The sequence below is a fragment of the Quercus lobata genome, chromosome 11 (assembly GCF_001633185.2).
Source record: "Quercus lobata isolate SW786 chromosome 11, ValleyOak3.0 Primary Assembly, whole genome shotgun sequence".
NCBI classification, from domain to species: domain Eukaryota; kingdom Viridiplantae; phylum Streptophyta; class Magnoliopsida; order Fagales; family Fagaceae; genus Quercus; species Quercus lobata.
The window spans coordinates 18,185,440-18,212,142 of record NC_044914.1 but is presented as its reverse complement, the minus strand read 5'-3'; the positions used below and the strand labels follow the sequence as shown (position 1 = coordinate 18,212,142).

Genomic DNA, 26,703 nt, shown 5'->3' with positions numbered 1-26,703 from the left:
TCATGAAAACACTTTATAAAACTTTGCATTTCACATAAGTAATTGAGTTCGAATTTGGTAAGGATAAGGTGTAAAACTCATGTTTTACAACATCTAATAAGAGATTATCACATTAGTATTTTACTTAAAATTTAATGCATTCTACCACACCTAATAACATTTTAATAAACTCTTAATTTGATTGGATTTATATATGGATATCAGAATTGATTAAGTGTGGTTATGTTTATTCTTAAATATGTAATAAGATGATGTGGTATGTTGAGATTGGAGGGATAAAATATGAGTTTTACATCACATCTTTACAGAATTTAATCTATAAGTAATTAGCATCTTATGGCATAAAAGATTTATTTTCACTTTCTTAGTCTAAATGAAGCAATCTCTCTCTAAGCGGAGCTTTCTTTCTTTATACCCTATGTTCAATGGTACTAATTTGAGTTATGAACAAGCCTGAAGTAAAATGCAATGTTTTATCAACAATTTTCCACTTTTTTATATTCAGTTAATGTTAAAAAAAACAAAGACTAAAAACAAAAAGAGATGGACGTTTCAAATTGAAACAATTTCATAACTTTGGGACTTTAATTGACAAAATTAAACATGAGACCTAATATCATCTTGCGAGAGTACTTTGATTTGGAGTAAATGAGTATTAGATGGGACAACCTACAATTATCATCTATATCTTAGTTGATTGAAATGCTAGTTGACCCACCATATGTGTTGCGGTTCAACGAGGAAAATAACCAAGTCATGACTCCTTCAAACTTAATTGTGATGCTGTAGTTAAGCAAAGTTTTTCTTCCATGGTTGTGGTAGTTAGAGACTGGAGAGGGAAATTGGTTTTTGCTCACTAAAAGAAGGTAAATACCAATGTCTCTCTTTAAGTAGAGTTGCAGAGGTCAAGACAATGGCTCGTTTGGTAACGTTGTTCTAGTAATATTATTTGTATTTTTTAGAAATACATGTGGGTGAAGAAGTGTGTGAAAATACATGTAATATTGTTTGAAAATTGAAAACATGTGTTTAAACATATGTACCAAACGGGCCATTTTAGTACATCATATATTGCTACTAAAGTTGCATGCCTTTCACTTTGTAACCGAAAGCGACTCCAAGATATGCATAGATTCTATAGGGGCTTCTATTTATCAAGTTCCATGGAGATTGCTTAATTTTGTATTGGCAGTTAACTTTGCATTTGTTGATTTTGATTCTTTATCCTTAAGCTAGGTTTATCGTGAGGTGAATCTTAGAGCCTATAAATTAGCTAAATCGTATTGTAGTCTATTCTTTCACAAAGATTTTTCATCCTGATTTGATAAAATTTAAGTAATATTTCTATAAAAAGAATAACTCAATTGCAATTGCAATTGTTGTGACTGTTTTTATAAATGTTCCATAAGTGAACAACTAGCCACCGTATTCATGAGACTACCTAAAGAGTTGAACAATTTAAAATTTATTTGGAGAAAGCAACTACTTTAAGCAAAAGATATGATTTGGGAATATATATATATACACACACACATCATCGACCGGTTAATAGGCAATCAAAAGTGGGTAAAGAGAAGTAATTAGTGATAGAGTTCTTTTTTTTGTTGTGGTTTGTTGAGTATGGAATGTTTCAAAAATGCTTTTAGCCTTATTGAAGTTATTTTTCATTGGTCACAAAAAAATCAATACTATCATTTTAATAATATTTTGTGTGGATTCAAAATCAAACTATTTTTGTAGGTCTTACTCTTGATTCATAGATGGCTCTTGTGAATATAAGGAGAGCCTATCATGAACACTTGGCAGCTTCATTTGCACTATAAATAAGCACTAAAATCTCTCCCAGCTTCACCAGTGGCAACTTCCTCAACTAGGGTGGGTAAAGATTAATTTTGACGTGACCATTAGACCTTTCTCCATAGCTATTGCGATCGGCAAAAATGATGTTGGTGAAATCATTTTAGCTCAAACCTCCATATTGCCTCATTCTCAGCCAATCATTGGTGAAGTCAATGCTGTCCTCTTAGCTTTGAAATTGATAGTTCATTACCAGCTTAAGTTTGTTTAGTTTGAAGGAGACTCTAAATCGGTGATTGACAACTTACAATCTCCTCCCAACATTGCTCCATATTTTCTTTCCTCCGCTATGTTGTTTGTTTCTTTAGCTATAAAATCTGTTTCATGCTAGGATTTTTGTTTTGTAAACAGGAACTTGAATTATTTAGCCCATAGCCTTGCTTGTTTGGGCGCACATTGTAATTGGGATGGACCTTTATCTATTCCATCTGTTCTAGTTTAGGTTTTCGACTCCATAGATAGAGATGGTCCAAGACCCTCCTCCTCATCTTTTGATTAATATATGCTAATAAGCTATCTTTGTGATGCATGGATAATGTTATAATGTTTTATGTAAGATGATTTGGAGTGTTGTATAAGTGTTATAGTATAATTGTTATAGAACTTTATTAGTAATAAGTTCATCATAAAAAGCGACAATTATAAATTGTACACATATATCCATTATAATTATTCAACTGAAATAATGATTAAAAAAAAAAAAAAACTTTAGAGGAATATTATAAAATAAAAATTGATATGGAATGTGTCTTTCTTTTTCTCTGTAATTCTAAAACAAAATACATGTCCTAAACATTCACAATCAATCACTTCATTTACAGAACCCACAAATTCGCAGTGTCCTTAACATCAAAATCGTATTTGTCGTTGTCACTCAATATAAAATACAATCCCCATTTCCTTGGTTGTAGACAACTTATACGAGTTAGGATTAGATGAAACAATAATGTTAGAGCTAGGTAGGTGTCGTTGAAAGATTGAACGTAAATGACATCGTTTTTTGTTTGTGTGTATTTGATATGAACTGACATGAAAGGCTGTGGGTGGGTATATATAAAAAAGTAGAAGTGTAAGAGATAAAAATTGTGAATTAAAATATAAAGAGACTTGTGTGTATCAGTGTATGTGTGAGAGATGAAAAGTCTTGAAATATTGTCAATATTGAAATTGTTCTTATCTCTTATGTGACACTTGAGAATATTTTAATTATTTTTACATAAAATGTGTTACTTGACAAAATCTCATATTTTCCCACGTGAAATCTCTACTTTATATATATATATATATATATATATTTTGATGTGTGGGTAAAAATTGCATCCCATCCATGGAATGAGCTTTGATCATTAAGAGGATATTAAATTATTAATCTATGCTATTAAAAAAAAAAATCCATGTGGAATTATAAATATAGGATATGTACCTAGTCTTGAACTGTAGAGGTTGAACCGGTTTGAAAGCCAGTACAATACAACAAGCATATAGGGTTGAAATATTAAATGTATAGTAAACGACTACGCCCCTTCCAAGTTATTCCCTCAATCACCAAGAAAAAACTTCGATTGGAGGAAAAAAAAAAAAAGGCGTTAAAATCAAAATAATAATGTTTTAGATTCTCAGTCAGAAAGCTTGGTTTTAAGAGAACCAATGCTGTTCCTCAAAAAAAAAAAAGAGAACCAATGCTATGCTGCACAATCACATGGGTCTTTCATCATTGTCTGTCTAATTGGAGGAAAATATGTGGACTTTGTTTTTTACTTTTCAACGCCATTAACATTTCCTTCTTTTTATTTTTATTTTTTATAATAAAAAGTTATCTCACTGACAATGAGGTCGGAAATTAAGACAATAATGATTGCCCACTGTCTCCTTCTATTTTTTTATATAAAAAAAATAATATATTGATATCTCATTTCTATATTCTTTTAGCAGTGTGAACACTAGAGGTTTTTGTCTCGTCTCTTACGTCCCACCAATTTGGATGTTTTGGACTATCAATACAAGACCAATTCCACATTAATTAATCGTTATTGTATGTGTATATATGTATCTTGCACTTTCATAAAAAAAAATAAAAAAAAAATGTCTTGCACTCAAAATCTACCTTTTAATGACATTTCCATGTCTTACAAATTGCCACTATAAATATGTATGTGTCATAATCAGGAATTCTATTCTATAGTAACGCCAATGAGAAACCAAACAATATTCCCTTGTCCAACAGATCCATATAACATGCATGTTTATGTTAATACAAGCAAAAAAAAAAAAAGTACCTACTTATATTTCTCACCTTTCAGTAATGAGCTTATGTCATTTCTTTGTTTTTGTTTTTAATGCTTTCTTTTTATTGACTTAAAATATCACAATTAATGGTATTTTAAAAATACTTAATTATTATCGATGTTTATTGAGTATGAAATAAGAGCACACACGGCCAAAGACGTCAAAATAATGTTTCCAAGTGCTATTCAATATAAATTAATTTCAAGCCAAAATATTACTGTGTTTTTGTTGGAAGGTCTGTCAATATTTTTCTTTTATTTTTATTTTTTGAAAAAGTTGGCCCGTTTAGTACGCAAATTTAAATACATGTTTTTAGTTTTTAGATAACATTACACGTATTTTCAAACACTTTTTCACCAATATATATTTCTAAAAAAACTAAAAACTGTTGTTTAAACACACGAACCAAATGAGCATTTCTTTAGTACACACTTTTTTAATTGTCTCTAACCCTTGTTTGTTTGGCCAAATTGTTTTTTTTTTTTATCTCTAAATTATGTATTAATTACTCATAGAAATTGAGAATATATACAATACCACAATTACCTTTGAATAAAAAGTTAACTACTTCTGGGATTTTAGCCCTCCAAGTTTTGTTAACTTCTAGGGTATATATGTTTGAAATGTTGGGAGATGGATTATGGAAAGAGATGAAATGGTTAGCCTCCATCCAAACCTAAGGTTAATCTTGAAGGAGATTACTCAGGCTGCTTTGTAATGTGCTATGTTCTGTCTTTAATAAAAAATTTCCATTCAGCAAAAGAAAGAAATATTGAGAGTCAACAATTTAACCAGTGAACCTCTGTGGTCTACATCATAACAATTATAGCATGGGATTGGTATTTGTTACTTCTACTGAATGATCAACCTAAATTATTAAAGCAGAATTGGGCTGATGCTGACGCTGATGCTGATGCATCTTTTGGATTCAAGTCACTTTCTTGTGCAACCTACCAATGCCATTCCCATTCCCATTATCAATAGAAATTAATTGTTTAAATCACATCTTTTGGTAGGGTGGGTATGGTAGGTAACGTGGTTAATTGGAATATGAAACCAGGATATATAAATAGTGATGAAGACAGGAATCCTATGATTTTCATGAATTGAATCATCGGGACACTAATGATGGATTGCCATCAAAAATTGACTGGGCAACAAAAAACATTGGTAATGTTTCATTACATTACATTTAAGAAAGTGGATAGGTAGGTGTCGAAGCGATAATGGAAATGACATCTTTTTTGTAAAGTTATTATATGTTTATTGTTTAAATCTCCTTTTCTCCTTCCATGTAAAATGCTGAGCAAAAGTTGGTTAAGATTTTTTTTTTTTAAATTTTTTTTGATACAAGATAGAATTTATACTCTAAAATAATCTAAGTGTATATGTATGTGAAACTCCCTCCTGGAGACTTGAATTCTGCCCTTACCCCCTCACACCCTACAAGCATTTATACTTGTGGAGTGACTACCGCATCAAAGGTGCGCGGTGGTAATTGGTTAAGAATTATTAATATACAAATAAGTAAAAGACATTTAATAAATTGAAAACATGAAACATCTAACTTTGAAAAATAAGATGTACTGTACGTTAAAAAGGATACATGAAAAACTGAAAGGAAAAGAAAAAAATAAAATGTTAAATTACAAATTACACGATCTAACTTTAATATGTTTTTTAATTAGTTTTTGAGTTTTAGATATGTGTGTGTGAATATATATATATTTTTTCTTATTTCAATTTTTAACTTCTATTCATTTTCTATGTAGTCCTTTAGTTAATTTTTTTTTGAAGAAAGTAGTCCTTTAATTAATTTATTATATTCAATGCACAACGTTTTATTTTTTATTTTTGATAATTCGATAGCATGTGGTGGGAAGGATTTAAATTCCTAGATGTGTCTCCATTAGAAACACTAAAAAAATCCACAACGTTAAGTGTGCCAAAATAACGTCGTTATGGAAAGTGAACAAAATACTAAAACAAAAAGCAAGATTTGGGTGGAACTAAATAGAAGTATTAAATTGAAATTGTTAAAAGACTTAATAGGGAAAAATAAATCAAACTTGAATGTCTGAATTAAAACATGTCAAAGTTAAATGGTGTGATTTATAATTTAGTCAAAATAAAATAAAGAGAAAATAGTTTAAGAACAAGGAGATGGTACTTGGTTGCAAGGACGTGTAATAACAAATTTGTATAATATTATTGTATATGAGATACACTTTCCCCTAATTAACTATGATACAGATGCAAGATTTTCCCTAAATTTCAAAACTGATTAATAAATTCCTCAACTCTTAGTAGTAAGCAATGTGGTTCATATCATTTGGATTTTTATCAAGGTTTCATTTGTTTCAACATGAAATGATTTCTGATCATAAAATATTTTCCGCCAAAAACATTTTGAGAAAAAAATTTTGTGTTTTGGTGTTTGATTGCATTTCTAAGAATGCTCTAGTATCAATTATATTCAATAATATGGATTTTTTTTGGGTATTTTGCCAAAAAAAAAAAAAAATTTCTTTTGCCGTCTAATAAAAAATCTTACAAGAGAAGGAAGGGTTAAAGGATAGAGATTTGAAGTGATTACTTTTGTTTATTAATGTAGTTGTAGCTTGTAGGTTCATTGTGTTTTTAGTAAGCTAAGCACCGAGTAACTCAGTGGTAAAAAGAATAAGGATTTGTCAAATCTTTCCTCTCCCTTTGTTGTAACAATGAATTTAAAAAAGAAAAAGAAAAAGAAAAAAAGCCGACTTGAAAGTTGAAACAAGGGAAAACAACCAATGGAATGAAATAAGATGAAACGAAGAAAGTAACAGTAGACAATGGACATGGAATTGGGCCAAGCACATTATAAATTAAGTAATGTTTCTGGGCGACAAGTCTTCGGGCTTTTCACAATTGATAATGGTTGTTTGTGGGTTACTTCATGTTTAGTATTGGAGTAGTATTTCAAAGATTGCACACTTTTTAGATTACTATTAGTATTTATTACTCGCAAATGAGTTACGTTTGAAAATAATTGGATTACTGTGAATTTTTATTATTATATTTATTTATAAACTTCAGCGTTTAGAATGAACTTGCAGTTTTTAATCGGTTGGTATGAATAATCTATGCTATGATAACCAATATCAAGATTGATAGGATTATAGGACCATAAATAACATAAAATAGTAGTTTTTTCCCCCACAATTCAAGTCATTCAATTGGTGAAGGATCCTCTAAAAACTTTGTAACTCAACTCATACATCTTAGTGTTTCTAACAAAGACGTCTATGGTTCAAATATCTTTTCCTCAACTATTAAAATTTTTATTAAAAAAAATGATGAAAACCACTCTTACAAATGAGATAATAAAATTTGAAAAAAAAAAAAAAAATCTGCCTTTTGGTTTTGGCTCACACATTCACAACTAATTGTTAAAAATAGAAGGTAAGTTGCTTAACTGATTTCAATTAATATTTCAAAAATCTCAGCCATTATAATTTATTAATAATTCAATAATTATATAAGTTAAAGAATGGAAAGAAAACCTAATAACTTATAAGTCACACGTGCAACAACTTTATAAATCCCATTGCAACTCTCTTTCTCTCTCTCTCTGGGGTTAATCGATCTCTTTATTTTTTTCTTATTTGAGTATTTTTTACATTTTTTATCATACATACATGAATATGAAATCATCTTTATTAAGAGTGTTTGGTAGGAGTGGCTTTAGAAATGATGGAAAAGACAGGAGAAAATAGATAAAAGACCATTTCCACTTATTTGGTAGGAGCGAAAAGAAAGATAATTGGGTTTTTTTTTTTCTTTTTCCTAACTCACTAATGCTTAGGTTAGAAGTTGATTTGAAACCATCTAACCATTCGATATTGATTAGATCCATGATTTAACAAATGTTGGGGGTCATAATTAAGAATGTCAATCCTTAATACAAGTTAGTGATTGTATATTACCAAGAGTTTTGTAATCTATTGAAACTTTCTAGTCTTTTCAATAAAAACATTCAAAGTTCAAATTCTTTCTTCCCTATAGTAACTATCAAATTCTATAATTGAAGAAAATGTCATTCTATAGCACACTCAGATAATTGATCATTATGTCATTAATTGTGGTTGGTTTTAGGTTAAAAAAAGAGTAAGTCTGATACCACAACTAATTTCACAACTTTGCTACAACTTTGCCATATGACACCTCATGAGTAGTAAAATTATGGACTCATATAAACCCATCATTTTATTTTCATCATTTACAACTTGCCACTTAGGCAAGTTGTGGCAAAAATAGTGGAATTTGTTGTGACACCAGACCTACTCATCAAAAAATAAGCAAAATATAATACATTTTGTTAAGGATAAGGTTGCCAGCCCAAAATAATGGTGCCGTGTAGCCATGATGTAACTGCATAAATTCAAATTTGAATCAAATCCGTGTGGCAGCTGTAGATAGATATTTAAGTTCTTGATTTGAATTGTAACAGAGTTTTAGATTGAGATATGATAGGATAGGGTAGAGTTATTTATATTTTGAACTTTCTTTGTATTTGAATTTGTATAGTTGTATAACTCTATAAATGATAAGTCCTAAATCAGATTGGATTGGGTTTGCAATTTATATCTGATAACTATTGTCTTTACACATTTTATTGAATACATAAGTATCTTTCAATTTGTTACATAGATTTTCTCAACATTATTTTATCCATATATAATTAATTATCTCACGCCCATTTTGCCATCAAAGACATGCCACCAGAACCCAAAAGAACAGCAACGAAACATTTAATCTGGAGCTTAATGCTAGCTTGCAACTTTGGAGCCATAAAATCTGCAGAAAGAAGATCAACGAGAGCCATGTAGATCAAAAGGCCAGCTGATGATGCATCAAGTAGTCCAACGGTGATCAAAGCACTAGTGCTATTTTCTATGTACGTTTTTGACAACGCAATCCCTAAGGCAACACCAAATGGGGTTGTCACTGAGAAGAAGAACACCATAATTGCCTTCTTTAATAGCTTGTATTCTGCCTGTATAAGAACAATTAATGTAAAGAGAATTGTTTGAGTGAAAGTGGCATTTTATTAGTCAGCTTAGAATTTTGAAGGACCTGGAGAATGCAACCACCAAGACTCATCCCTTCAAACATTTGATGGAAGCAAAGTGCAGCCACAAGACCTTTTATTGTGCAAGTATTGTTTGAGGCACCTAATGAAAGCCCTATCACAACTGAATGAACAACAATTCCCAGTTCTAATACCTGCATTTCATTTTATAATAAAAACATATTCTTTTGAAGAAATCTACAGGTTTATGTAAATTGTATCGAGAGTCGAGAGGGGATCTGTGGTGCCTTTTTTTTTTAGTGTTTTGTATTCAAAATGGTAACTGGTAAGGTATCTAAACACACATACCAGCTGCTTGCTTGTAATAATAAAGTAGAAAGTCTTCCACCTCCGGCATATTTTAAAGAAAAAAATCCTTTCGACATTGCATATGTTAAATGGATTTTTTTTTTTTAAGAAAAGAAAATGCGAAAGTCGAGTTTTAATTCAATCTTATATATGCATAAAATATAGGGATATATTTTGTTACAAAATTTATTAACTTTTTATTGTATCAATATTTTAAAAATCTTTTAGGTGAATTATATGTTTTATTAATTTAGTTTTAATATCCATGTTAAATTTTATGTTAATTGAATGCCTTTTTTCTTATATCCACTTCATAAAATTTTGTTATATATGTATTTTAAATACCCTCTTATAGACTTGAATCTCGACTCTTATTCTCTACACTCCACAAGCACTTATACTTGTGAAATAATTATTGCGTTAAGTATGCGCGGTGGTGAGAACAATTAATTTAAAGGAACCTAAATATATTCTTACCATGGCTACCACACGATAACGTAAAAGTTGTGAGCCTCCGGTACTTATCCCTGCCTTTATAACTACTTGATGGTGAGAATGTAAATGCCCCGTGCTCGCCACTGCAATTACTTGCTCTCCTTCATTCACACTACTACCACTACTACCTTTATCTGCAGTGATAAATCCGGCATTACAATAATTCCGGCTATAGATACTAGTGGCCATGGAATCCACCATTAGTGTTACTATTGCAAACAACATAGCCACAAAGCCTGAAAAGGGGAAGTTGTGCCATGGGTTGTGTTTGAGGCAATTAGACCTCAACATATCAAAAGAGTCAGGCAAAACGTGCATGAACCCGGTTGCGAGTATAATGCCACCGGCGAAAGACTTAACGATAATAAATAGATCTTGATCGGGCTGTAAGGCTTGGACTGAACGTGTAACACTAGGTAATTAAGCTCACGCCAATCATACTAGTTACTAAGATGGACACAATGGCTATGTTCTTGAGGGGTAATGCTCTAATTGCCTTATCATTGCAAGACTTGGATTCTATATTGCATTGGTTGGACTCTGAAAGAGCTTGTGGTATGATCATGAAGATGGAGATGAGCTTGAAAAGTGAAATGGCCATTGACTCTATTCTGCAAGATTGGTCTCTTGGGCTTAGCTATTTAGCATTTCATGGAGCGATGGAGATGACCTTGAGAAGTGAAATGGCCATTCACTCTGTCCTGCAAGATTGGTCTCTTGGGCTTAGCTATTTAGCATTTCACGGAGCTTCTTAATATATATAAAGTTATTATTATTCTTCTTAATAAATATATATAAAGAAACTAAATTTATCCATTAATACTAGAATATTATGCGTGTTACGAATTTATCTATGGTTCAATTATAAATTAATAACATGATTGTTTTGATGTTCTTAAATGTAATGGTGATGTAAACTAGTGCGTCAGAATTGAAAATTTATAGGGATGAGATCGTTAATGGTGTCATATTCACCTTTTAGATTAAAAGAAAGAAAAAAATCACCATAAAGTGGCTTTTGACTCTTTCAAAAGGAAATTAAGCTTGAGTTATTATCTGAGAAAATCTTAACTTTTTTGAAATTAAACTTGAGTTGATATCTGAGAAAATATTAACTACTTTTTTACAGGTCACAATAAGGTGATAAAGAAACCATAAATCTCAATAAAAAAGGGTAAACTATTATATTTTGAAAACGTTTTGATTTTATTCTTGCACCCACTTGACATGAAAACTAACCATTGAAATCTTATCAATCTTGAATCCTTCGAGATTTTAGGTCTTACTAAAAAGATTCTAAGTTAACTACAAAGATTCTAAGTTAACCATCGAAAGTGGCTTTTGCCTCTTTCAAATGGAAATTAAGCTTGAGTTATTATCTGAGAAAATCTTAACTACTTTTTGACAGGTCGCAATAAGGTGATAAAGAAACCATAAATCTCAATAAAAAGGGATAAACTATTATATTTTGAAAATGTTTTGATTTTATTCTTGCACCCACCTGACATGAAAACTAACCATCGAAATCTTATCAATCTTTAATCCTTTGAGATTTTAGGTCTTACTAAAAAGATTCTAAGTTAACTACAAGGATTAAGCACTTGATTTGAAAGAAAGAAAGGAAAAAAAGAAGAAGATTTAAGAAAGGAGCAAAGGGCTTCATGTTTTAAAAAGGAGGAATATGGCTTCCATTTGCTACTTGCATTTTCTTTAATTAATGTTTCAATTAAAGTTATAAATTTCTTACCATCTTTTATTTTATTGACGTTGTGAAGGATTTTTCCTTAAGCTGTGTTCCTTTACAATTTTCCTTCGGGGATGTATTAGATCTAGTACATAGATTTTAATTTATAAAATAAAAAGGGTCAGAATGCAACTTTTACTCCTTAAATTATATATAGATTTCAATTTCATCTTCGAATTATTGAATTTTCAATTTGGTCCTTAAATTGTTATCCTTACCTTAATTGTGCTATTCTTACTACTCAGAATGATAATTGGTGATGTTATGTAGCAAATATTTTGTTTACATATGTCCTTACTTTTTATAGTACTGACCTAAGATGTTATGCGATATGCTGGTCTCACAAAATAAGAAAGTTTTAGGGTCATATTTTGTATAATTTAGTAATGGTAAATTGTATCTAAAACATGTCCAATTATACTTTGAGTTGAAAGTCTTTCGTGTTCTAGCTAGAATTTGTTGTTGAAAATCAAGTTGAAGTTGCAAGCTCGATTACAGGCTCAATTGCGCACTTGACCGATCCAACATCACTTAAGCCTGACTGCAGTCTTGATACTACTTGACTGATTGAGAGGGATTTTTTTTTTTTTTTTGGTATGGCAATCTAGATGTCTGCAATAACTAGAACTAGCCGCTAAGTACGTGTTCACGCGTGTGTTCAAAGGCTCTTATATTTTTTGGGTAAATTTTAATAATTTGCATCCATTATAATTTGGAATTACTACATTTTTCATCACAAAAAATTCCTAGGGATATGATGAATATTATATATTTGTGGATAAAATAATTTTTTCATTACACCCCTAGGTTTTTTTATGATTGGAAAATGTAGTAATCTTAAATTATAATGGATGCAGGTTATTAAAATTTATCCAAAAAATAGAAGAACCTCTGAGCACACGTGTGAGCATTTGCTCAGATGCTAGTTTATAGGATGCACTTGTGTATTTCCAGAACTCATATCTAGGTAATACAAATTTGATTAAAAATTTAAATCAATGCTTCCCATTAGTGAATTAAGAAACAACAAAAGTGACATATTTTGTGGTAGTTTATAAAAATCTGATGGTAGATAACAAAATATTATACGGATTTGCAACAATAAAAAGAAAAAAGAAAAAATGCAATAGATGGACTTTAAAAGTTTAAATAAATAGCAAACACTAAATAAAGCAATTATTTATTTTATAAAACAAAGAATTACTAAGGACTTGTGCATGATTGCATGCAAATTTTAACTTCTCTTACTGAACTCAACTAACGCCAAATTGTGATGCTTTGGCCTTTATGGAATCCACTAAAAAAGCCACCTTGTATTAAAAAAAAAAAAAATTATATGAGTTAAATTTGTTTTATGTTTTTGGACACTGAAACAAATAACATGGTTGTTGTGTTTTTTTATTTTTTGACCACGTTAGAAATTAGTGCAGAGAAAAGTCTATAATTAAAAGGGAAAAAAAATACAATGTAGAGAGATGTGAGGAAAAAAAATAGTTCAAACACCAAAATAATAACAGTAAAAATGACGCACCAATTCTTAATTATAGCATGTGTAAATTTGTAGTGATTAGTGGATTTAGCAATCATAAACAAATTCTCCAAAAAAAAAAAAAATAATAATAATAACGATACCTTGAAGAAAAATTACATACCTTTTAATGAAATAAAGCAAGGTTTGTAGAACAATTTTGATGTAGCACTCAAAAGACATGTTTTTCTCTTCTAGTTTTTGGCGTGTTTATTTTTTTTATTTAATTAAATCACACGCACGTTGCTTTTATACAAAGAAGTAGCTGCTTGACAGAGTTTGGTTATCAATTAGGAATAGGAATAGATGTAAAAACGATTGAGACTGCTGACAAAAATTCTATTTCAATTAGGAATAGAAATAATAGTTCTTGTATGTGCAGGGAAGAGTTTTTTTTTTTTCATTTATTATTATTAACTACTGGGAAGAGTTTGTATTTGTGAGAAGTTCAGCTACTAAGAGGTTTTTTTTTTTTTTGTAGTGGGTGGAGTGTTATTTCAACATAGGGGAGTGTTTTTTGTTTGTATTGGGAGTTTTTTTTTTTTTTTTTTATTAGGTTTTTTTTGTTTTACTTGATCAAATTTTTAAACGTGTTGTGTTCCACAAATTTCTACAGTTTTTATACTTTAAATTTGAAACAAAATAATGGGTGGCCGGGGTAGGTTTTATTAAAAAGAACATGGGATAGTATTTCAATGCAGAAGTAGAAGTAGTGTTTCAACGTGGGTAAGAATTTATTTAGGAGAGAATTTACTATTTTAACTTCATTTTGATTGGTTTAAATTATTTAAATTAAGGGTATTTTTTTACATTAAAAAGGCAATACATAACTTTCCAAATCCTCTTAATATATACAAATACAAATAACCATGCATCATTAGAAGCAACAATATAATATTCCAATTCACAATCCAAAAATATTTGAATACAATAAATATATACTCCCTCCGTCCCACTTTATTTGTCCTGTTTGAAAAGTCAAACTTTTTAAGGGAACATCATTTATTGTCTTCTATACATTTTAAAAATATATAAATTTCCAAAATTACCCTTAAATAAATTTATCAAAAAATTGAATTATTAATAAAATAGGGGTATAATAGGAAAATTAGTAAATTAATGACTTTTATTTTTAGAAACAGGACAATATTTTGGGACATCCCAAAATGGAATAGAGGATAAACAAAGTGGGACAGAGAGAGTATAAAATACATTTTGGCTTAATCTTGGTGCCTTTTAAGATGATATAATTACAATTGAATATGAAGTGTATGATCTTTTACTTTATTTTTAAAAAAGTATTTAGTTTGTTTTGGTTTTTTTTTTTTTTTTAATATAAAACGTTAATTGAAATTTTCTTTATTTCTTTTTATTTTTATTTTTTTCTAAGAAAAAAAAAATTTATGCATTATTTCAAATGTCAAATGGATATAATGAATATTTTTTTCTATTGTATACATCCACAATAATAAAATTTATGAATCCTCTTTAAGCTAATATTTTATAGCTTTTCGTGCCTATTAATTTTTTGATAATGAAAATCAAAAGCTATATATAGAAATGAAGTATATTTGTTTCAGATTGAGACAAACATAATTAAACTATTTTTTTCACAAAAATTTGGTGCTCTTTAACCTTTGTTATTGATTAAAAAATGAGTATTCATACACACAATATGAAAGTTGTTTTTCAATATTGAACTTAATGGTTAATTGTACTAAGGGACTGGAAGAATAGGGAAATTGGTTGTGATGATGTTCTCTCAGTATAGGGAGCTATTTAAGTTTGGTATCTACTATTTTTCTTCGAAATAATTATTCAAACAAATATTATCATTCAGTATATAGTTGGAATATTCCAGAATCTTGGGAACCCAACTAACAATCAGAAAAACAAGGAGAGAGAAAAATTGGGGGTTGAGAATTGAGAATATTGTTCAATTTGTTGCATGTGATATTCTATTTAAAAATGCTCATTAGTTGCATGAACTAATAAAGTTATATTTTTATCTAACAGATAAAAACAGAATTTTGATTGAAAAATAATTGTTTCATGATAACAGCTAAGAATAGGTTTATCATTTTATTTTGGGTGAATAATTAGAAATGATTAGTTTAGTTTCTGCACGATGTGCGGTACAATTTATTATTAATTTTCTCTAATATTTCAATAAATTGTACAAAAAATCTTGTAATTTAATTGATTGACACCTCAATTTCTAATAGAAACATTCAGAATTCATATTCCCACCCCAACTATCAATGTATAAAAAAGATATTTCAATAAATTTCATTGTAAAAAATCGTAATCTTTAGTTATTTTATATATAGAAAAAATAAAAATACACTAAGAGTAATATAGTGATTTGATCATACTATATATATGTGTGTGTGTGTGTGTTTAAAATTGAAAATTCATGATATAATATCTAATATAGATAGAAATGTTTCATATGCCTACTAAAACATGCATATATCCTTCATTTTCTTCTTCTTCTTCTTCTTTTTTTTTTTTTTTTTTTTTTTTTACATTCTTGATTGTGTGATACTAAAATCCCCCCCCCCTCTATTTTTGTTAGACATGGTTTCAATTGTTGCAAAAACAACTAAATTGGAGTAAAAATGCCATATTTCAGATCAATTGTTTCTTACATAAAAAAACCAATTGTTTCTCATATAAATCTTATACAAATGATATTAAAATTTCATTATACTTAAAATAATCAATATAAAAAAATAAGCATATTTATTATATTAGTATTCTTTCTAATTGCATATAATATATACTACAGTGTTAGTTCCACAGACACACACAAATGAGTTAGGAAATTTAAAGGATTAAAATTAATTTTAGTGAATTGACAAATATTTAATTTTTTTTAATGGTTTTTGTGACAATTGTTGTCAAAGCAACTAAACATGAGTAAGAATGTCATATTCTAAATTTATTATTTTTATTCCAACTAAAAATTATTTTCTATATAGATTTTATAAAAATAATCATATAAATTCATTTAATATAAATAATTAATGCACAACAATAGATAGTTAATATATGCATTTATCTATTCGCTAATTCAATGAACTAATACTTTATTATAAATGCAAACTTTGTTGAAGTAGAAAACTAAATAAAAGGAATTTCAAGGAATGCAGCATATGGCACAACCTCATACTCTCTAACATGAGATTTCTGCTTTTATATATATTGATTGGTTGATTGATTGATTGATTGATTAAGTTACTAATAAGTGCAGTAATTTCTTAGTGTCAAGGTATAGTAATTTGTCAAACGGCTCTAATAGAATTAATCTTGTCCTACATAGAGACAAAAAATTCTCAGATTTTGGTTACTATCTAATAACCTATCTCCAAACTCCTTAAACAACAATAAGTCTAAGTTTTTTTAGTCAAAAAAGAAAAAGAAAATTATACTTTTTCTTGTATTTCACAGTCATGACCTTGAAGATGAGCTAAAAAATGTATTGTGGGGTTTGGAATGTGCAAAAAAATTAATAACATTTCTTATATGGTTCATAACATGCATATTGTGTAAACCAATTACATAATCAATATAATATAAAATTTTAAAAAAATCAACAATAATTCTCACAATTCCAAACACACCAAAATGCTTTTTATCACCAAACTTCTTCATATTTTTTTCTTATATTGAGTCTCCAGACTTTTTTTCAGCTCCCTTGAATCTTTAAGGCACTGCTTCATATATTGTGCAAACTCTACTGACTTTTTGATCAATGAACCATGCAAGTTGTATAATATAGAGAACAGAACTAAAACAACTAAAATTCTATAAAATAAAAAATTGTTTTTTATATCAATTCTTTGGTTCAAAGGTTTCATCTTAGTATAGTCAAGCTTTCTCTTCTCTCTTAGGAATGGTTAGCATGACTTGGTCCTAAAATACTAGGCAAGGCGCAATAAAAATATTGAAGATATATAAATATCAAATTAATGTGCTGGCATTAGAAGTAGTTATAGCTAAGGATTAGTTGTGGCAGAAACAACTGTTAATAACCAAAAGAATCAATAAGTCCTAGTATTACTCTATGACGGTTTTTTTTTTTTTTGATGGACATATATGACATGTTATTTAATATGATAGAGCTTGCTCATTTGCATTATCACATCAAACTTCGCAGTGGAATATATATGACTTTGATAATAATGAGAGCTCAACACTTTCTATTAAGGTTCCAATTAACACGAGCACGCCAGAGCTTTTTTCCAGAAGGGCAAAACTAAAATAACAAGACAAAATTCTATATAAAAATTTTTATATATATAATTAACGTTAAGTCAATAAAGTTGTACTCTTTCCTCTTTCATGGTTATATAGATCTTGAACTAAATTTTTTAGAAATAACTAGTTGATCGAGTTTCCGCATGATGTGCGGTGCAATTTATTATTAATTTTCTCCAATATTTCATTAAGTTGTATCACAAATCTTGTAATTTAACTGATTGGCACCTCAATTTCCAATAGAAACATTCAGGATTCATATCCCCACCCCAACTATCGATGTATAAAAAAGATATTTCAATAAATTTCATAGTAAAAAATTGTAATCTTTAGTTATTTTATATATAGAAAAAATATAAGTACACTAAGAGTAATATAGTGATTTGATCATACTATATATATGTATTTACAAATTGAAAATTCATGATATAGTAGCTAATATAGATAGGCATGTTTCATATGCCTACTAAAAAATGCATATATCCTTCAATTATTTATTTTTACATTCTTGATTGTGTGATACTAAAATTTCCACCCATTTTTGTTGGACATGGTTTCAATTGTTGCAAAACAACTAAAATGGACTACAATGCCATAATTCAAATCAATTGTTTCTTACATAAAAAAAAAAAAAAAAAAAAAAAAAACCAATTGTTTCTCATATAAATCTTAGAAAAATTATATTAAAATTTTATTGTACTTAAAATAATCAATATAATTAACAAAATAAACATATTTATTATATTAGTAATCTTTCTAATTACATATAATACATACTATAGTGTTAGTTCCACAGACACACACAAATGAGTTAGGAAATTTAAAGGATTAAAATTAATTTTAGTGAATTGACAAATATTTTTTTTATGGTTTTTGTGACAATTGTTGTCAAAACAACTAAACATGAGTAAAAATGTCATATTCTAAATATATTATTATTATTCCAACTAAAAATTATTTTCTATATAGATTTTATAAAAATAATCATATAAATTCATTTAATATAAATAATTAATATACAACAATAGATAGTTAATATATGCATTTATCAATTAGCTAATTCAATGAATTAATACTTTAATATAAATGCAAATTTTGTTGAAGTAGAAAACTAAATAAAGAGAACTTCAAGGAATGCGCTATGCACAACCTTATACTCTCCAACATGAGGTTTCTGTTTTTATATACTAGTAGTGGGTTCCAATTAGTTCAATTGGTAAAGTCTCTGATGGTTATATAAGAGATCTAGGGTTCAATCCCCACCTACACCAATAACTGATTGGTGTCTTGATCTGATGGTAAAGAGTTATCATTATGAGTGGACGTCATAGGTTGAAATTCTCTAAAAAAATACTAGTATTATGCTCGTGCGATGCACGACTTAATTAAAAAGTTATATGTAAATAAATCATAATTAATTAACCATACTAATAAAACCACATTAATTCAAAACTTTTTTCTTTTAGAAACTTCATGACTCCACATGTTTGTCTTTATGCTCCACATGTTTGGCTTCATAGAACCCTTTACAAACCTATTTGCAAAATTAAATATTTATAAGTATTATAAAATAAATGATGAGCAAAATGAATAAAAAAAATATTTGGAACTAAATCATATGTAATATGTATGTGTGTGTATATTTCTCCCATGTGGCTTAATTCATAAAGCATAAATAGCAATAACTTCTTATAAACAAATTTGAAAGTTAAGCCATAGAGAGTGTTTCAAACTCCATGAAATTATTATATGTACAAAAACTAATCAACATGACACGTGGATAAAAAATAGGGGGAATCATAAATAATATCGGTTGTTATTGATTAGAATTTTAATTCTATTAGGAGTTATTATGAAACATCATACCTTTATGTTTAGCATAAATCTAGCTAAATTTTCTAATTTTCCAAAAAGAAATTACAATGCACTAAGACATGCAAATCTAAATATTAGAAACTAAAACAAAGTGAAGATAGAGATCAAGGTTAATTTACCTGATTGGCACATTCAATACCAAAATGAAGAAGCAAACTACGAACAATAAGCATCCAAACCCTTTAGGCAAAACCATTGATAAATGCAACAAATATTCTAACCCAAAGCATCGTAGTGTCCCACTTCCATATCTATATAGAAATAACACCAATTATATAAGAAAAAATAGAGAAGGGTTGCAATACTTGTAGTATGTTACCTAAAATTTGGAGATCATAGCCTAAAATTGAATCACTCATAACTGAAAGCATGTTATTAAGAGTTATGACTTTGGCAATAAGCTTTCATGGATGATTGAAAATACCTCCTTTAACATTAACATAAGATGAGAATTGAGTAGTAATACCTTTTGGCAAGGTCTTGCATGCCAAAAGTGCATTCTTTCTTGGGCTATTCTTGTGAACAACAATTTGTATAATGAGTAAAATCAATAAAAAATAATTTGCATACCCTATGTAAAACAAAGCAAAGATCAAATTGAAAACAGGAAAAAAATTTATATAAAAATATGTCTCATTATAAAATAAAAACCACTTTAAAAAAAGGCTAACTTGAAAAGAAAATAAAATTCACACATCCATTAGCATCGTTGAAGCTTTCATTACTCACCTAGCATCATGATTGAAGTTTTATTATTTCATTCAAGGTCACACCTATATTATATAGATGTTAGATACATCATATAGAAGTTTGATTGAAAGAGGGCCTCCAACTCTTCATGCCTAATGTTTTTAAAGAATTGTAAGTCTATCCATAATTCCTCTTATGCACAGATACTCTTTTACTGTTTTCGTGGTGTGAGTGGGCAGATGTTTATGATTATAATTTTCTGATATGGATTACATCTTGTAAGATTATAATTTTTGTTAAATCTTATCCCTTAATCAAGAGTTTTGTAGCCTGATATTCTAATAAAATATTATTTATTTATTTAATAATAATTAATATATAAAATGTAGGTTGCAACTTGAGGAAAATAAAAACAATGAAAACGTGGGATGAGATTTATGTAGGTTGCAACTTGAGGAAAATAAAAACAATGAAAATGTGGGATAAGATTTAAATTTAGAAAAATTTTAAAATAGACTTTTAGTTAGAGTAGAATTACAATTCTAAAATTTAGATGATAAAATTTTATTTGAATTAAATTTTTGTATGTTAAATACTATCCCTTAATTTAAGAAATATATCCTAACAAATAAAAAATCTAATTTTATTTCCTCTTGGTGCAACTACAGCTTTTAAACTCAATTTTTATTATATAGTATATGATATTGATTGATTAATTAAGTTACTAATAAGTGCAGTAATTTCTTAGCGTCAAGGTACAGTAATTTGTCAGATGGATCTAATAGAATTAATCTTGTCCTACATAGAGACACAAAATTCTCAGATTTTGGTTACTATCTAATAATCTATCTCCAAATTCCTAAAACAACAATAAGTCTAAGTTTTTTTAATCAAAAAAGAAAAAAAAATTGTACGTTTTCTTGTGAAGATGAGCTAGAAAATGTATTGTGGGGTTTGGAATGTGCAAAAAAATTAATAACATTTCTTATATGGTTCATAACATGCATATTGTGTAAACCAATTACATAATCGATATGATATAAAAAAAATTTAAAAATCAACAAAAATTCTCACAATTCCAAACACACCAAAATGCTTTTTATCACCAAACTTCATATTATTTCATATATTGAGTTGCCAGACTTTTTTTTCAGCGCCCTTGAAATTTTTTTTTTTTTTTTTTTTTGAGCTGAAATGATAGTAACTTTATTAATGTAAATCACATTGTATAATAAAAAAGAGAAAAGATGGGCATTCTTCTAACCAAACAATGACATCTTCCTTCTCTTTTGTAGCACTAGCTAAAACTAGTGCAGCACGATTACATCGTAAATGAATACTAACAAAAGAAATAAATTCAAAACTTTCACTAATTAAACTAATGTATTGCATTCCACTTCCACTTTTGAAAAACTAATACTTTGGCAGAAAGTAAAGCTTTCCTTATTATAAAAGCTACTGTGCACAGGGGATTTAAGCTCTTCTCTACTCGGTCAAAGGATGCAGCAAGCACTTCACCCTTATTGTTGCGAATAATAAGACCAAAACCCACTGATGTAAACTTCTTTGACTGAAAAATAGCCACGTTAGCCACGTTCAACTTGTGAATAGAATCTATCTGAGGAGGCTTCCAAGTTGCTGCTAGAATCACATTCATCTGCACATTTTTCTGCTGCACTTCCATGAAATCTAATCTGTATACCTCTGCCCGAGTCCATAAATCCTTGTGAGAGGGAGCAATGTTATCAAAAACCAGCTTGTTCCTACGCAACCATATTATCCAGCACGCTATGCATAAAGTATCAAAGACTATTGCAGGTAACTTCTTTAGTGCAGTATCCATGACATCAACGAACTTAGTATTAGATGGGAACCTGTAATCATTTGAGATGGGAGATTGCAGCCAAACGGCTTGGGCAAAGGGACACTCCAAAAACAAATGATTACAAGTTTCAGCTTCATCACAGAACATACAAGAATAGGAGAATCTTCGGACCTTCTTCGCTTATCAGGCAGCGGAGCTCTTGTACTGCCTCTCGGCAATTGAGGCTTAGAATTTTCATGTAGGAGATGGAGAGGGGAGAGTATCCCAATGAACAAATGCTGACCTGCCTTGACTATCACCCTCCACAGCTAATTTTTGAAAACCCGGAGACCCTTGCTGTACGTGAACAGTCTGACTGTGGACGTTTTAGAGGATATAAGGGTGTTTCATGAACTTCAATGGATGAAATAGTATTGGACTGTCGAAGAATTCGCTTCCAAGAGCGTAGGGATGATTTTCAGTATGTGGGTGTCTATTCAAATTTGAAATTGAAATTGAAAGGGGGATAGAGTTTGCAGCATATTCAAATTTGAATCAGGATTTTGTGATTTCGAAGGCACCTGATTCTCCGAAATTCTTCTATAAAAATATTGAAGATATATAAATATCAAATTAATGTGCTGGCATTAGAAATAGTTTTGGCTAAGGATTAGTTGCGGCAGAAACAAATTTTAACCAAAAGAATCTATGAGTCCTGGTATTACTCTATGACGTTAAATGAGAGCAAAGTAAATTTTATTAGCAAGTGACATTACATCTTTATTTAAAAATATATATATTTATAAAAAACCCAATAATCAAATGTTCAAAACCCCTTTAAATTGCACAGATTCATAATTTAAATATGTAGCAGATTTGTGGTTGTTTGGTTATGGTCATAATGACGGTGTGTGTGATGAAGTGGCTTTAATTAATTATTTGGTTTGGAGTGTGATGTGGCTTTACTTATTTGTGTGTGACTCACATGCCATATGTGAATTAAGGCGTGTGTTGCCATGTGCTCACCGCATGTATTACACTCTTAAGCACACGCCTCAATTCAACAAATGGTAAATCTTCCTAATTCGTTAGATAACTTTTTCAAATATTCACTCCTTATATACCGCCCCACCTTACTACTTTTGTGATACACAAAGCTAGTCATTGTGAATTATCACTCTCACTCTGATCACTCTCAGTCATTATCTCTAGCCGAGCCAACAATGGCAGCAGTATTCACTAAGTTTCATGCATTCTTTCTCTTCCTTCTCCTTCTATCTTTCGCATTACAAGTTGTTTCCGGTGAGGATTCTCAATGTGTGACCGAATCTACACCTGGTTGTCACGACAAATCCAAGGCGTTAAAACTCAATCTCATTGCTATTGCTGCCATTTTAATCTTTAGCATGATTGGTGTGTGCCTTCCACTATTCACACAATCCTTTCCAGCTCTTAACCCTGATTCCAAAGCATTTTCTATTATCAAAGCATTTGCCTCTGGTGTAATTCTCGCTACTGGCTACATGCATGTTTTGCCTGATTCCTTCGCTTGCTTACAGTCCGACTGTTTGCCTCGTCACCCTTGGAAAAAGTTTCCATTTTCAACATTTGTGGCTATGCTATCTGCCTTGTTAACCCTAATGCTAGACTCACTTGCAATGTCTTATCATACCGGCAAACCTAAAGCTCATGCGGATTTTGGAAGCAGCAGTGATTTGAAAAAGGCAGCAGCCACCACTGAATTACACACTACTGCTGGGACTGGGAATGGCGAATTGGTGCACAATGATAATCATTCCAAATTGTTAAGGCATCGTGTTGTCGCTCAGGTATATATATATATATATATATATACATTTGTTAATATATACCAACATCAAATTTTGAAGTTTTTTTTTTTTAATGTAATTACCTTTTTAGCTTCGACTTTGCTCCATTTCATTAATTCATTTGTGTAAGAATTTAAAACTCCGATATTCATATAGTCATTCTTAGCCTTAACATATTTGTAACTTAATAATGTGTCATAGCTACAATCAAACATTCGACAATAAAAACAAAGTGTATGCATTAAATGCAGGTTTTAGAAGTGGGGATTGTGGTGCATTCAGTGGTGATTGGGCTCTCATTGGGTGCCTCACATAATCCATGCATGATCAGACCACTCATTATTGCTATGTGCTTCCATCAGCTCTTTGAAGGAATGGGTCTAGGAGGATGCATACTACAGGTTAATTTTGATAATCCATACACTCCTAATTATTTTTTTTTTCAATCCAAATCATACAATTACATGGTTTCTAACATGCATTATATAAATACATGATCAGGCCAATTATAAATTGAAGATGAACATGATAATGGTGTTCTTTTTCTCGATTACAACACCATTTGGCATCGCTCTAGGGCTGTGCCTATCAAACATTTATAGTGAGAACAGCCCAATAGCTCTTATTGTGGTGGGAGTATTGGACGCAGCATCAGCGGGTATATTGAACTATATGGCGTTGGTTAATCTCCTTGCTGTTGATTTCATGGGGTCCAAGTTGCAACAAAACGTAACGCTTCAAATGCTAGCTTTTCTTGCTGTTTTTCTTGGTGCTGGAGGCATGTCCTTGTTGGCAAAATGGGCTTAAAAAGGGTAGTGTGAATGTGAAGCACAAAACTTTTTTTTTTTGGGTTAAATTTATTTAGTTGTTTTTGTCCATGGATAAAACTTGAACTTCGTCTTTTATGGAAATAAAAGCTTCTATTTTGAAGTATCTTCAAGTATTTACTTTTAATATTTCTCTTTTATAGCTTTTGAGTAGAGTTATGGTATGCCTTTATGTTAGAATTTCTTTCTCTCTCCCTTGTGTGTGTTTGTTTCTAAAAAAAAACATCTCTCTTCTATAGAATCATCTCCCTAATATTTGATAAATTTTCTTTTTTTTGTTGTTGTAATGAATTCAAGTTATTTTGATAAATTTGCTAAGATTTGTGCAAAATTATTAGTTTGAGTTTAGTTTTCAGATGTGCATGTGCACAAATTATGCATTAGGCAATAATTATAAATTTTGTGTTCCACTTTATGTAGGACCAATTATTATCTGTCATGTATTTATTTGATTTTTTTTATAAAATAACTAAAATTTAAAATGAAAAAAAAAAATCAAATACAAAAAATAAGACAAATAATTTGTATTAGTCTAAACATATGTAATTGAATTAGTAGGGATTGTCAATCATTTTCATACTGTTGTCCATGGGGATAAGCGAAGAGGTTGTCCTGATAGCCTAAGAAAGACCATGTTGGCAAGGTTGACCATTAATTGTAAATTTCTTGATAATTTTCTTTTTAGGTAATTACAGTAAACTCAAATGTGATTTGACTTTAAATTACTTTACCTACTTGTTGTTTAAAAAATATCACTTTACTTATTTGAGATTTGCTTCGTTTGTCTGTTGTAACCAATCTCTATTAAAAATTGAGACAAATATGTATTTTTTCTCTAATTTTATGTCTCTCTCGCCTCGAAACGTACAAAATCAAGGAAAACAAGATCAAAAAAATGTTATTTGGTAATTTCCCCTTTCTTTTTAATTGTCATTGTGACAATACATGATGAAACATTCATTCAATAATCAAGTGAATGGAGCACCAGTATGTCTACAATAAACTTATTATAAAAGGAATAACTTCTCAAAAGTCAAAACATGACGATAAATTCATCCAATAAAGCAATTGTATAGGGCACCAATATAGGTTGTACGTACTCCAATATCTTCCAAAGTTGTTAACAGATGCATTTCAATTGTCAAATTGATCCCGTAGCAGTCATTCTTGAATCATATTCTGATATTGATTCAGAATTTCTTTTGATTTATTGCTTTACGTTAAAGACTATCTCAAGTATCAACTACTTCATTCTAATTATGTCAAGTTAATAAATTTTCGTAATACAAAATGTATACAACTTCTACAACTCTGGTGCACCACGTTACCTTCTCTGTTTCATTTTCTAATTATCTTATACAAACGCATGTAATAGCACACACTTCTTTTCTAAAGTATTCTATCCTTTTCAACCAAGAGACGTATTCCCGTTAATGTTTTATTATTTGGTGACTGCGAATGATTTGAAAGAAAATGAATTTAAGTGGTCCATATGACATAAAGATTTGATTCTATTTCTAGCTATCTCAAGAAGCCTTTTTGGTTTGTTTTTCCTTTGACCAAGAATGACAGGAGAGGATGCAACGAAGATTAAACTTAGTTTATTGACCTTATCCTTCTTTATTATTCAATGAATGTGAACGATCCTTAAGGGTGTTTGGCTTTCTTTATCTAAGAAATATGTGGATTTTAGTTAGTTCAATTAGTAAAGTTTTTGATAGTTGAATAAAAGATTTGGGGTTCAATCTCTGTCTATACCAAAAATCAATTAGTATCTTGGTGTGATAATAATAAACAAAAAATCATAAAAGCAAATACCACAAATTGAAACTCTACAAAGCAAAAACGAAATTGCGGTGATTGAGACGGTTTGTGATATAAGAAAGAATTAAAAACAGACAGGAACAGGAGTATCTCACAGTGCACAAAAGAAACAAAAGACTCATCTCACTCATTACTAATTACTCCTCACAACCCTAATAAATTTCATCAACATGCTCATCACAATACATTGGAAGAAAATATGGAATGTTAATTTTTTTTCCCTTTTTTTTCAAACCAGAAAGTGAGCTTGGTCCATACAGCA

At 29.7% G+C, this 26,703-nt stretch overlaps 2 protein-coding genes across 2 annotated transcripts; one reads left to right on the top strand and one right to left on the bottom strand.

The window, feature by feature from the left end:
- Positions 1 to 8,769: 8,769 nt before the first annotated feature.
- LOC115969545 (probable zinc transporter 10) lies at positions 8,770 to 10,658 on the bottom strand. Its single transcript, XM_031089217.1, is given in 4 exon segments — positions 8,770 to 9,178; positions 9,259 to 9,408; positions 10,040 to 10,480; positions 10,482 to 10,658. Coding segments are annotated over 4 exon segments (1,074 nt in total). The 3' UTR covers positions 8,770 to 8,872.
- Positions 10,659 to 23,105: 12,447 nt separating this feature from the next.
- Positions 23,106 to 24,841, top strand: LOC115969151 (fe(2+) transport protein 1-like). Its single transcript, XM_031088720.1, has 3 exons — positions 23,106 to 23,790; positions 24,042 to 24,191; positions 24,292 to 24,841. The coding sequence occupies exons 1-3, from the start codon at positions 23,185 to 23,187 to the stop codon at positions 24,595 to 24,597; spliced, it is 1,062 nt and encodes a 353-aa protein (XP_030944580.1). The 5' UTR covers positions 23,106 to 23,184; the 3' UTR covers positions 24,598 to 24,841.
- Positions 24,842 to 26,703: the final 1,862 nt, after the last annotated feature.

What these genes read in the sequence shown, in the direction of transcription:
- LOC115969151 (XM_031088720.1), top strand. Translation starts at nt 23,185, where the DNA reads ATGGCAGCAGTATTCACTAAGTTTCATGCATTCTTTCTCTTCCTTCTC. An exon ending in GGCATCGTGTTGTCGCTCAG is followed by an intron (nt 23,791 to 24,041) that starts GTATATATATAT and finishes CATTAAATGCAG; the next exon opens with GTTTTAGAAGTGGGGATTGT. An exon ending in TAGGAGGATGCATACTACAG is followed by an intron (nt 24,192 to 24,291) that starts GTTAATTTTGAT and finishes ATACATGATCAG; the next exon opens with GCCAATTATAAATTGAAGAT.